Source organism: Capricornis sumatraensis, chromosome 16 (assembly GCF_032405125.1).
Source record: "Capricornis sumatraensis isolate serow.1 chromosome 16, serow.2, whole genome shotgun sequence".
Taxonomy (NCBI): Eukaryota; Metazoa; Chordata; class Mammalia; order Artiodactyla; family Bovidae; genus Capricornis; species Capricornis sumatraensis.
The window spans coordinates 33412660-33425351 of NC_091084.1; the positions used below are offsets into that span (position 1 = coordinate 33412660).

Sequence of the window (12692 nt, forward strand, 5' to 3'; positions counted from 1 at the left end):
GACTGTGACCTGCCAGGCTCCTCTGTCCATGGGGATTCTCCAGGCAAGAATACTGGAGCGGGTTGCCATGCCTTCCTCCAGAGGAATACGCTGAATTAGCTGCAGCAAATACCCCACCTTGTGTCAGAACCCGGGTTAAGCTTTTTGCCCACATCACTATCTTCTGTTCTCCCAACGCCCCTGCCACGACGGGGCCCCAGGCCAGCACTCAGCCCCTGCACTTTCCAAAATGCCTGTGACCCCTCCCTCTAACACTGGCCTTGTGTTTAATATGCCAGTGGATTTTAAATTAACTTAAGAGTGCTTAGGGAGAAGAATTTTGTGAAACTCCTTGGGGTCATTAAAGATACCCTAGGAGGTTGCCTTCCAACCCAGACATGGAAACTCCCCTGCTATGCTCTGTCAGTGAGGCCCTTTCAGCACTTTTTACCCACACAATCCGCAGATGCTGAACCCTGGAGCCAGGTGGGGACACCATGAGGAGTCAGTCCCAGGCCCATGCACATCCTGCCTGGAAGGCAGCAGGTGTAGGAAGATGGAGGGGGGGGTGTGTGGGACCCTGGCTGGGAGCACAGTAGGAATTCTGAAATGTGGGTGGGTGACAGAGGAGGTAATGGGAGCCCAAGGACAGTGTTGCATTAGGTTAAACAGAAAGACGGAGAAGAGCCCTTGAGCCAAGGACGGCGTGTATGGAAGGCGAGGAGCCTGGCTGCATCTCATTGACAGAACAGTGCACTTGAACCAGAATCCCATCACCTTCAACTCAGAGGTCCCTCCCTCTGGCACGGAACCTCCTACCCTCCCCTCTTCTGCTTCACACCCACGAGTCTCGCCCTTCCTCCGCTCATGACCTCTGATCTTCCCCAGCCCAGAGGCCCCTTCCAGCCTGAGTTCAGCAAACCAGCATTTCAGCACTTTCCTCTCTTGGCTTCTAGAACCGTCTCCACCATGATGCTCAGCCATCTCACCTCCTGCCCGTCTCTGAGTCCACCTCTCCTTCCACGTCCTGCTCCCAGCTGCCCCTCTGCATTCAGCCTCCTGACTCAGCTGGACCTGGGCAACCCCAGGCTCCTCTCTGTCATCCCCATCGTATCCCCTGAGCAAACCTCTCCAGAGGAGCCAAGCCTTCCCTCCTGCCTGCAGCACAACTCTGGTGCAGTTCTTGCCTCTGCCCTCCTCCCTTCCTCTCTGAACCCGCTGACCCTGGCCCTCCTCTCCACCCTCAGGTCCACTTCCCTGACTCAAGTTCGCCTTGACCCTGGCCCTCCTGGTACCTTGCTGCCCTGACTCGCACTTCTCTTTCTTCCTTCTCTATCTTGCCTTTTCTAGGAATCCCTCCCTTTCCACCTGCATGTATACTCTGGTCCCTCCCGTCCTAAGACCACCTCACCTTCACCCTGCTGCCCTTGGACTACCCTCTAGTTTAGGGGATCATCCATCAAGGGGTCGGTGGTCGCCATTGCTGCTAAAGGGGAACTGAAGTTTGGAGAGAGACGTGACTGGGAGCGGTTGGGTGGAGAAGCTCTCTGCTGGCTGGCCCTTATCTCCTAACCTCCCAACAACCCCGGCCCTCCCCTGTGCACCTCTCATTCGTGCCCATCCCTGCAGGGTTCTGCCATCACCTCCCCCCGACACCCCCAGTCTGCCTTCAAACATCTCCGTGACACGTGGCCCAGTTGCCCTTTCACAGCCCTGCTTCCTCTCTGGGTGGGAATGCCGGCCTTCTCCTGCTTGAAACCCCCACCTCCTTGACCTTCATGCCCACATGTTCCTGATTTTTGGCTTTTCTGGCTGCTTCTGCTTTGTCCTGCTCTGTGGCTGCTCTTCATTCGCCCCCGCCCCCGGATCAGGTCTTATCCCTCTGCTCCCTCCCCCTCCATGGCCTCCCATATCCTGCCGCTCAGCCACCACCTCTATCCAGGGGCCGCCCCATCTGTGCCCCCGATCCTGCCCTCCCTCCGGATTCCAACATTCAGTTGTACATTTGCTCCTGAACTGCCTACCAGCACCTTGAATTCAACATGTTCCGAATCCTTTTCCTTTCCAAACCATCCACGGCCATGATGACACCGTCCTGAGTCTCCTGCTCAGGCTCCAAGGGTCTGAGGATCCTCCCTCTGTGCTCCACACCCATCCTGGCATCCACCTGATCCTCTCTGTGCCTTGTCCAGCTCTGAAGCCCACCTGAGCCAAAGCACAGCTCGGGAATCAGCATCTCCCAGCAGGAGAGGCTCTGTCCTCACTCCCAGACCTTCTCTCTCGCTCACTTTGTCATATTCTTCACTCACATCTTTGCGTCTCTAAAACTCTGATTGCATCCCTACTATATACGTGTGATGCACCTCGCCCTGGCATCCAAGGCCCATGCTGACCCTAATTCATCTTTCTAAATTCATCCTCCCATCCCACCCCTACACACAAGCCAGGCTCCCACCCAAGGGTGCCTCCATCATCTGCTGAATGGGCCGAGCTCCATCTCACCGAGGATTATGTCCTTGATCCTGCCTTTCCCCTGCCCACGCAGCCCTGTGACCCCACCGCTTCCATCTGCCAGAGTTCTGTCATCCTCCAGAGCCCAGCCTGCATCCCACCTCCTCCGTGGAACCTTCCCTGGACATTCATCTGAGAGACCCAGCCCTTCTCCCAACACCCATGGCTGGACCCATTCTGCCTTGGGTTGTGGTCATACAGTGCGTTTAAGAACCTCACCTGTTCTGTCATCAGCATCCTTGCATCTCATAATGCCCTGAGATTAGTCTGTGTGGAATAAACAAAAGAAAAGGTGGGGGGGAAGGACAGAATGAAATGGGAGATGGGGTCAGATGATGACCTTAAACAAGGTAGAGGGGCTTCCACTGGACCCTCTGTGCAGTGAGACCCTTGCGTGTTCCTGGTAAGAGAAGTGCCTTGAAGTCGGGAAAGGGAGGTAACCGCCACCTCCAAAGTGTCCCATTACCCAAGCCGCTTCCCTCCTCCACCCCACCTTCTCCCCACCCTCCTGTGTCCCCGGTCCCCTCATCGCATGTGGCTGAGACACCAGGGCTAAGATGAGAATCACAGCTGCCCAGTTTTGCTGCAGGAAAACCCATATCTAATGCTGAAGGGGAACCACCAGGAAATGGAAGGCAACGACCGCTACGAGGGCTTCTGTGTGGACATGCTCCAGGAGCTGGCGGAGATCCTCCGGTTCAACTACAAGATCCGTCTGGTCGGGGACGGCGTGTATGGCGTGCCCGAGGCCAATGGCACCTGGACGGGCATGGTCGGGGAGCTGATCGCTCGGGTAAGGAAAGAACAGGTGGTTTGGATCTGAGGGTGGGCAGGGGAGGGTGATGGAAGGACAGAAGGTTGTGCTTCATGCTCGTGAACCCTCTGTTTATGCAGTCAGTCAGTCATCCTTGTTTCATTTATTTGTCCATTCATTGCATGAATCTTCCCTGAACTGGCACCGGGCCAGGCACTGGTGATATATATACATTGGTATTAGCATTGGTGAATAAGACTACCATGATCCTTGCCCTGTGGCTCTTCTGGTCCCAGTCTATCACCTGTAGTGGCTAAGGAATAGAGGCTTTGACCAGTAAACACGGCTTAGAGATTGGGTTCACTTCTTGGATAATCAGGTGCTTTTTGTTTGTTCTGATTTTTTTTAATTATTTATTTTTTGGCTTTGCTGGGTCTTCATTCCTGTACAAGGGTTTTCCTCTAGTTGCAGTAGACAGGGGCTACTCTCTAATTGCCATGCACAGGCTTCTCATTCTGGCGCCTTCTCTTGTGGAGCACCAGCTCCCAGATGCACAGGCTCAGTGGCTGTGGCACACAGGCTTAGTTGCCCTGTGGCATGTGGGATCTAGGGCCTCCCAGATGGCACTAGTGGTAAAGATCCCACCTCTCAATGCAGGATAAGTAAGAACCGCAGGTTTGATCCCTGGGTCGGAAAGATCCCCTGGAGGAGTGTGTGGCAATGCACTTCAGTATTCTTGCCTGGAGAATCCCATGGACAGAGGAACCTGGCGGGCTACAGTCCAAAGGGTCACAAAGAGTCAGACACAACTGAAGCAACTTAGCACACACACATGTGGGATCAGTCAAATACAACTGAAGTGACTTAGCACACACACGTGTGGGATCAGTCGGACACAGCTGAAGTGACTTAGCACACACACGTGTGGGATCAGTCGGACACAGCTGAAGCAACTTAGCACACACACGTGGGATCAGTCGGATACAACTGAAGTGACTTAGCACACACACGTGTGGGATCAGTCGGACACAGCTGAAGCGACTTAGCATACACGCGTGTGGTATCTAGCTCCTGGAGCAAGGATCAAACCTGTGTCCCCTGCATTGGCAGGCAGACTCTCAACCACTGGACCACCAGGGGAGTTCCAGTTGTGATGATTTTTTTGATCATCAGTACCCCTGGCAGAGCTTGGACAGGCCCTGGTGCAGAGCACACCTACATCAGCTGACTCTGACTCTTGAGAAGGGCTGTCAAAGAGACATGGCTAAATAACAAGGGAAAAGGGACCAACGGTCAGAGGCATTGGTCACAGTTACGGCTGTCCTGCTACTTCTTGTATTAGTTTCTGCTATCCTTAATGTGTCCTTACAGACCAGGGCCAAGGTGCACTTGGGAGGGCTGTAAATTTTCAGGGTGAATGTGGAGACTTGATTAAAAGGTAGGTGAGCATCCTGGAATGTCAATCATCATTCGGTTAGAGCAAGACTATAGAAAGTTCTTCCAGGGCCAGAGTGCTTGTTTTCTTGGCACAAACTACATCTGTAAAAGTTAAGTTGTTATCAATTCACTGTCTGTATTTCCATAACTAAGTGTTTCTCGTCGGGGTAGGTGATCGGCACCCAACGCAGAGGTCACAGACCTAGGGTTCTTAGAGTGACCTTGAACCGACCCATCCTCCACGCTTTCCAAGTGCAGAGGCAGCCCCTGCAGGCTCCCAGCCAGTGCCAACGTGTAGGGGGCTTTACATACATTATCTCTAATTGTCTTAGACACAAAATTGTACCTTTTATTAATAGTTCTTTGTTATCCTCATTTTACAAATGTGCCACCTAAACAGAGAGCTTGAATGGTTTGTCTGAAGGCACACCGTCAGGGTGAGACAGGGCTGGGATTTGAACCCAGATGTGTCTAGCTCCAGAATCCCACCATAGCACACGACCTCAGCTGGACGGAGATGTTACCAAGGAAGTTCCGCATAAGCCCAGTCCCTTCCTTTGTATTCTCCTTCCCTTTCACCTTTGCCTGCTTTTTTCTTTCCTTCTTTCCTCTCATCTCTTTATCTGTTAAATTAACATGATTGTAATCCTTTGTATATGGGCTTTCCAGGTGGCTCACTGGTAAAGAATCACCTGCCAATGCAGGAGACATGGGTTCGATCCCTCGGTCGGGAAGATCTCCTGGAGAAGGAAATGGCAACCCACTCCAGTATTCTTGCCTGGAGAATCCCCATGGACAGAGGAGCCTGGCAAGCTACAGTCCATGGGGTCGCAAAGAGTCGGACATGACTGAGTGACTGAGCAACGCCACCTTTTATATGTACTGAACTTGGGATAAAAGATACATTTTTTAAATCCCAGTCTTCAAGGATAAAAATGTTAGTAGGGGTACTGAGTAAGCAATCCTTGGCAATGAATGATGGAAAGTTCTATATAGACAAAAGAGTGTGGAAGGTATTTAAGGGCTGAGGTGGGATGGTGGTTAGGAGTTTTCCTGATAGCATTTGCAGTGACTCAGCGGGGCCAGTAGCAAGACTTGTTCAGTGAGACCGTGAATTGTCTGGTTCCTAGAGTCCAGGAGGGAGGCCCTGCTGGCAGAGTGAGGCTTGCAGGCAGTCAATGGAAGACCATAGAAGGCCCAGGGGGCCGGAGAGCCTCTCACAGGGACAGTGAAGCCTTCTGGGGGTGAAGCCTTCTGCCATCTTTGAGGCTCAAACTCCTAGCTGATGATGCCCACACTCCTACAAAAAAGGATGTTTGGCGCTTCTAAGTTCCAGAATGCCTCCCAAGGCAGTCTTATTGTTTAGAACCCCCAGTCGAGGCGCTTTCTAGTGTTTAAACCTCAGAAAGCTGAACGGCCCATCCTCCTGTCTTACTCATGTACTCAGTGACCTTGAGCCCGTTTCTTCAGTTCCTTTGGGCTGCCTTGTGACTTGTGGGGTGATTTCAGGGATGTCGGAGTCGGTGCACAGCCATGCCCTTATCAGCCCCTTAATGAGCTGTGACGTGGACTGGCAGGAAGAGGAAAGGATCCGGGACTCAAGGACACGCAGCTTCATACTGAGTGATCTGGGCAATCAGACCGGGATCTTAAAATTCACCCCAGATCTGCTTTCAAGTCAAAACACTGCTGCTTTGGTCTCATCAAGACATGGTTGGGTAGTATTAATTAATTAGGGAATTAACCCGTTCTTTCAATACATATGCTGGCCCTGATCTAAGCTTCAATGCTTGGTATGTCTGTTCCGATGCCCCCTAGGATCACAACAGCCCTAAGGCCTGCAGCCCCGCTGTGTGACCTCTTCCCCAAGGTGCACAGATCAGAGGTTATAACAGCATAGCCTTGGGGCTGGCTAGTCAGTGTCCCACACAGAAGAGACCTCGTAGGTCATCTCACCTAAATCTGTCACTTATATACAGATGAGGAAATGTAGGCTCAGGGAGGTTAAATAACCTGCCAGAGATCACAAAGCTGGTAAGTTTAGAGTCAGCACTTAAGCCCTGGTCCAGCTGACTTGGGGCTTCCCTGCTGGCTCAGACAGTAAAGAGTCTGCCTGCAATGCAGGAGACCCGGATTCGATCCCTGGGTCAGGAAGATCTCCTGGAGGAGAGCATGACAACCCACTTCACTATTCTTAGCTGGAGAATCCCCATGGACAGAGAAGCCTGGCATGGTACAGTCGATGGGGTCCCAAAGAGTTGGACACAACTGAGTGAGCTGACTTCAGTGCACATGGTCTGAGAGTGGGAATCTTGATGTTAAACCTAATTTCAGTTCACTTACTTACTAGCTGTGTGTTCTTGGGCAACTTTTTTTTAATCCTTCCTACCCCATCCCCCAAGGCTTCAGTGTTTATCCAGAAAGAATTTTTGTAAGGATTTAAAATAACACATGCATGAGCATGCCCACACCCACAGAAAGTTTGACATACAGGAATCTCTCTATAGATCATTTGAGGAATGCAGTAGCCTCCTGGATGCAGAGTGATGGAGCGTAAAGAGTCATCTCCTGGGTCACCTCCACTGGGTGTTCTAGAGCCTCGGTCTTTCATATCCATGGTCACCTGCTTACCTAAGACTGTGGGGCTAGCCCTCATGGCGTGTTAGTTATGAAAGAGCACTCAAACATATTTTCTGCTTACTTTTGAAAATCATCAGAGCGTGTCTTTTGGTGTAAATCCCGTTAAAAGTAGGAGTGTGGTTGGAGTGAAAACAAGTGGCTTCATGTCAGCTGGGCAGGTGACTGGCCTCTCAGCCCCAGGGCTGTGTCTGGGTAGGGGAAAAGCGCAGTGTGTCTGTTTGGGAGCCTCTTGGGTCTGCATTCATTTTGGCCCCAGTCCAACCCTTCACAAGCTGAGCCCACAGCAGTGATGGTGTGTTTTGGTGGAGGTGTACTTGGCAGAGAGGAGGAGATGGACTAAAGCTCGAAGAAGATGCCCTTGGAACATCCTCCTGGGTCACCCCAGTATATTTATTTAAAGTGAATTTTTCATTGATATTGTCGGAGATATTCACATATAGAGATGAATGAGACAGACACTAGGCCACTCTTTGATGGAGGACCAGTTGCATAAACGCAGAGTGAGAAAGGCTAGGATGGGGAGGGAGAGGGGCTGGTGAGAGGACTGGAGGAGGGCCTCCTGACTCTGGTTTGGAGGTGTAGGAAGGACACCTGCAGGAGATGATGCTTGACAACTCCAGGAGGAGCTGGCCAGGGGCAGCAGGGATGTGGCGGGAGAAGATGAAGCCAGGAGGGAGGGAACCAGGCAGAGTCCTGGCCTGGAGACAGGAAGGGGCATGGCAGTTTCCGTTTTAGGATACTACGCCTGGAACAGAGCGTGGTGGGAAGTGAGCCTAGGAAGTGGGCAGTGGTCTATACAGCCTTCTACAGTGTGGAACGTGGATGGGTGGAGGGATGGGAAAGGCCTGGAGGCAGGGGACCAGGGAGAAGATGGAACTGTTGCAAGAGGTGTTGAGAACCAAAAGTAACTTAGGGGTCAGAAGAAGCCTTCAAAAGCTGTCTTTAAAGGTAAGTTTTTCTGTAATATAGAATGGCTCAGTGGTAAAGAATCCTCCTGCCAATGCAGGAGACAGGAGTTCCATCCCTCACTAGGGAAGATCCCCTGGAAAAGGAAACGGCAACCCACACCAGTATTCTTGCCTGGAGAATCCCATGAACAGAGGGACCTGGAGGGCTACAGTCCATGGGGTTGTAAAAGAGTCAGGCAGAGTTAGCAACGAAACAATAAATACAGTCTTTATAAAATATATGTGTTTAAAAAAATTACTTGTAATTCCACCAGCCAGCAATACCCATGGTTAACATTTCAATATGATCCCTTCTGATTTCTTAACGAGTAGGTACTCACACAAGTTTTTTTCTTAAATGAGATCATAGTATAATTTTGTTTGGTAACTTGTGGAAGCTATTTAACAGATGCATTGTCAGGACTTGAGGACTGAATGGACGTGGCCCACGGGAGCGGGACAAGAGTAGAATGGATGACACCCAGGTTTCTGACGTGGACGCTGACGTGGATGTCTGGGTGGATGGTGGTGCCAGTCTTTGAGGTGGAAAACCCAGGAGAAAAACAGGTCTGGGAGGAAAGAGGGGGATGATTTCCGCTTTGGAAATGGTAACTGTGAAAAGCCTTTTGGACACGTAGGTAGAGATGCTCAGCAGTGAGTTGGTTAGAGTGGGCTCTGCGGCTCCAGGTTTAGGTGCTGGCGTAGTTGGTGAGCTGTAGGTGGTTTGAAGCTGTGAGGAGGGATGGAACCCTCCGGGAGAAAATCATACATTCAAGAGGGAGGAGAGGGAGGAGAGGCTGTGAAGGCTGCTGAGAGAGGCGGGTAAAGAAGCTTCCCACCTCTTGAAAGGAAGCACAAAAGAGCCTTCCATCAGATTTAGAATGCAGAGGCCACGGACAAGAGTGGTTTTGGTGGGTGGCTGCACTGAAATCACACTGCAGTGGTTGGATCATTGTGGAATACTCTTTACAGAAGCTTCATTCTTGTGGGAAAGCAAGATAAAGAAAGGGTTGTAGCTAGAAGGAGCTGTGGAGCTGAAAGGTTGGCTGTTGTTTAAAATGAAATCACTTGTGGAAGCGGCTGCTGGGAGTTGAGAGCGCGTGTGTCTCTTAGGCATTGGGGAGGGGCAGGGATAGTCACGTGGCTGGAGCGGAGTCCTGGTGGGGATCACGGTGGGCAGGACAGAGGGTGGGGGAACGATGCATTCCTGAAGGGGTTTGGGGTCCTCGCCGAGGCATGAACGGGTCACTGGGAAGCAGTGCAGTCAGGGGTGTGCTTGTCCTGCGGTTGTCCTAGTCACCCTCCCCTTCCCCCCGACGTCACACACACATGTATGCGTTGATTTCATGTTTGAAACTTCTTTCATAGCACTGACTCTTTATCCTCCATAATGCCTCTGTGAAGTGGATCTATGGGTGAACACCCTGCGGCTTAGAAATACAAATGATTCACCCTCGGTCCCACAGCCAGCAGATGGCCACTGAGTCCTCATGGCCTCTCCTGATGGACTTACACCCTCATCTCCCTCCAGCCATGAATGGTGCTCTCTTCCAAGAGGTCTTTCTAGGCAGAGCCTGTGGAGGATGCTGAGAACTTGGTACCCACGTCTGACTCTGGCCCATAAAGGGGCCGCACTCTATTTGTAAAGTGAGTGGATGACCTCTCTGACCCCTTCTCCTCTCCCTCAGTTGTGTGTGAAGTTCTCTTGTGGGTTCAGCCCTGAGCACTGGTATCCTGGAAGGGGAGAGATTGCATTTCACATCCTAGGGGCCCAGCTTGGAAAAGAGTAAAGCACATTCAGGAAGAGAGAGAGAGCCCCCCTCAGGCTTCAAAGCTCAGAACCAAGTCCCCTGTTGGCAGTCAATGCCAGGTTGGCAGAACAGCCCATTTAAGTTCAAAGAGAAAGGGGCTTTAGAAGGCTTAGATTCAAGGCTCATAAGCTTTGGACATCAAATAGCTCTTACCAATGACATTTTGATGAATTAAGTGTAGATGAAGCTGAAATGCCTCGTTCCATTTCCCCTCCTGGGCCCCTAGGAGAAGGACTGTGAAGAAGGTTTGCCAGAGACCTGGTAGGGTGGGCTGTCTGTGGCCTCGATCCACTGGGAAAGTTGTTGAGAGACATTTTGCTGAACGAAAAAAAAAAATATGCAACTAGTCCCCTGGGATTCCTTTTCACCTTGAAGCCAGAGACTATTTTAACTGAAAATAGGTCATGGAATTCTGTTCTTTAAAATCAAGATACTGATCCAGGGGCTCAAACTGAATGCTCAACTCTTTTCCCATGTGACGGCCAGGTTCAAGGGGGGGAATTTTTCTTCCTCTGAAAGCCTGCTCCCTGCATTTACTCAGGTAGGAAGAGGTGGGCTCCAGTGATAATTCAGCAAGTCATTCATTCATTCACTCATTCATCAAAGTGCCCACTCTCTGACAAGCACTATTTGGATGGGAGGAATTGCTGGTAAGGAGCTCAGGACCTACTCAAAGAGACAACTGAATCACGAATTCCAGTACCGTGTGATACATGCTCTATTAATAATATTAACCATGCTGACAAAGGTCCGTATAATCAAAGCTATGGTGTTTCCAGTGGTCATGTATGGATATGAGAGTTAGACCATAAGGAAGGCTGAGTGCTGAAGAATTGATGCTTTTGAATTGTGGTGCTGGAAAAGATGCTGGAGAGTCCCTTGGACAGCAAGGAGATTAAATTAGTCAATCCTAAGGGAAATCAAACCTGTATATTCATTGGAAGGACTGATTCTGAAGCTGAAGCTCCAATACTTTGGCCACCTAATGCAAAGAGCCTACTCACTGGAAAAGACCCTGAGGCTGGGAAAGATTGAAGGCAGGAGGAAAAGGGGAGACAGAGGACAAGATGGTTGGATGGCATCATCGACTCAATGGATGTGAGTCTGAGCAAACGTCAGGAGATAGTGAAGGACAGGGAAGCCTGGTGTGCTGCAGTCCGTGGGGTCGCAAAGAGTTAGGCACAACTTAGTGACTGAACAATGACAACAATGATGAAGGCAACAATGACCGACAGTTATTAAGTGTTTCCTGTGGGCCAGGCACTGTATTGCATGCTTGACTCGTTTGTCTTCACGATAACCAGATGTTCCAGGTGAGGAAACTGAGTCACGAAGCAGATAACATGGGTCGCACGGGTAGTGAGTGACACTGGTAGGGCTGGTGGAAGCACAAACAAGGCATGAACAGGAATGAGCAGGGAAGGACTCACCCGGGAAGGGACCATGAAACAGAGTGATACAGATGGAGGAGCATCATCTCAGTAGAAAAGAATATTCTTGGTGCAGAAAACGCTGAGATTATACCAGGCAGTGCAAATGGTTCTGTGCGGCTGGCACCAAGTATGGCAGGGAGTGGAGGCGGGTAGAGCTATAGGCAGGGGCCAGTGGTGACAGGATTTATCTGTTTGTATATTTAAACTATGTCCAGAGGGCTAATGGGGAGCTTTTGAAGAGAGAGAGGTGGTTGGTTTGTTTTATTCCAGGAGGGGAGGAGTGCTGTAATTGGCTTTGGTCCCGGAAAGTTAGTCCGGGAGGCAAGATGGGGATGGATTGGATGTGGGAAGACCAGATTCAGTTACGCTTATCAGAGAGTGGTCCAGTGATGCAGGGGGCGGGATGGGACCCAAATAAAAGCAGGGTCAGTGAAGATGACCGGGAGAAAACGGCGACAGTGTGGGGTCTCGGCATTTCATTCTAGGACCTACTGAGTGGGGGAGCTCCCCTTTCGTGGGGACTTTTAAGCAGGTCGTCCTGCCTCTCAGAAGAAGGAAGGCTGTCTGACTCTGGGCAAGGTCCTTCCTGGAATGGCTTCTTGTGGCATGTGTGTCAAGCAGTGGTCCCGGCATACAACCCCCGAGACGCGGGAAGGGAAGAAATCCATCTTGTCTGGTTCATTATCCACAGGCTGTCGTCCTTGAGAATAAAAGGGCCAGACCCCTGGGCTGCTTCCTGGACCACAACCGCCTTCGCTCTCCATCTCTCATCATACCCTCCCTTACAACTGTCTGTCTCATCTGGAGTCCTCAAAGGTTCCTTTCTGTTACTCGAGTCCTTTCACCCGCCCGATAAAAGCCAAGAAAAGCAGTTTTGAAACTGCAGCCACTGTGCCTTTCTTCTGAGATGTCTGTCTCAGCTGCCGCCCATGCAGCTACCCAGCTGCTGTCTGTCTCTGCAACCGCTGTCCTCTCTCCACATTTACGGCTGGGGTGCACACCCCCGAGAAGACTGCGGCTGGGCCTCTGGACCCACAGCCTGCAATGAACATGATGAGCCCTAGACAATACCCTACCTACTACCGGCTTTCAGCTGAGGGCTCTGTCGTGGGCCTTCAGACTTTTTCCTCTTGCTCTCCATGGCTCTGTAGAGAATTAGAATGGGGGGAGTGGTCATCTG

The 12692-nt window shown here is 51.1% G+C and overlaps 1 protein-coding gene across 1 annotated transcript in view; it reads left to right on the plus strand.

Moving 5' to 3' along the window:
- GRIK4 (glutamate ionotropic receptor kainate type subunit 4) overlaps nt 1-12692 on the plus strand; it is a 344872-nt gene that overhangs the window by 254763 nt on the left and 77417 nt on the right. Inside the window, exon 11 of the mRNA XM_068988252.1 lies at nt 3080-3283. Coding sequence (XP_068844353.1) covers nt 3080-3283 — 204 coding nt within the window. The remainder of the gene's footprint in view (nt 1-3079; nt 3284-12692) is intronic.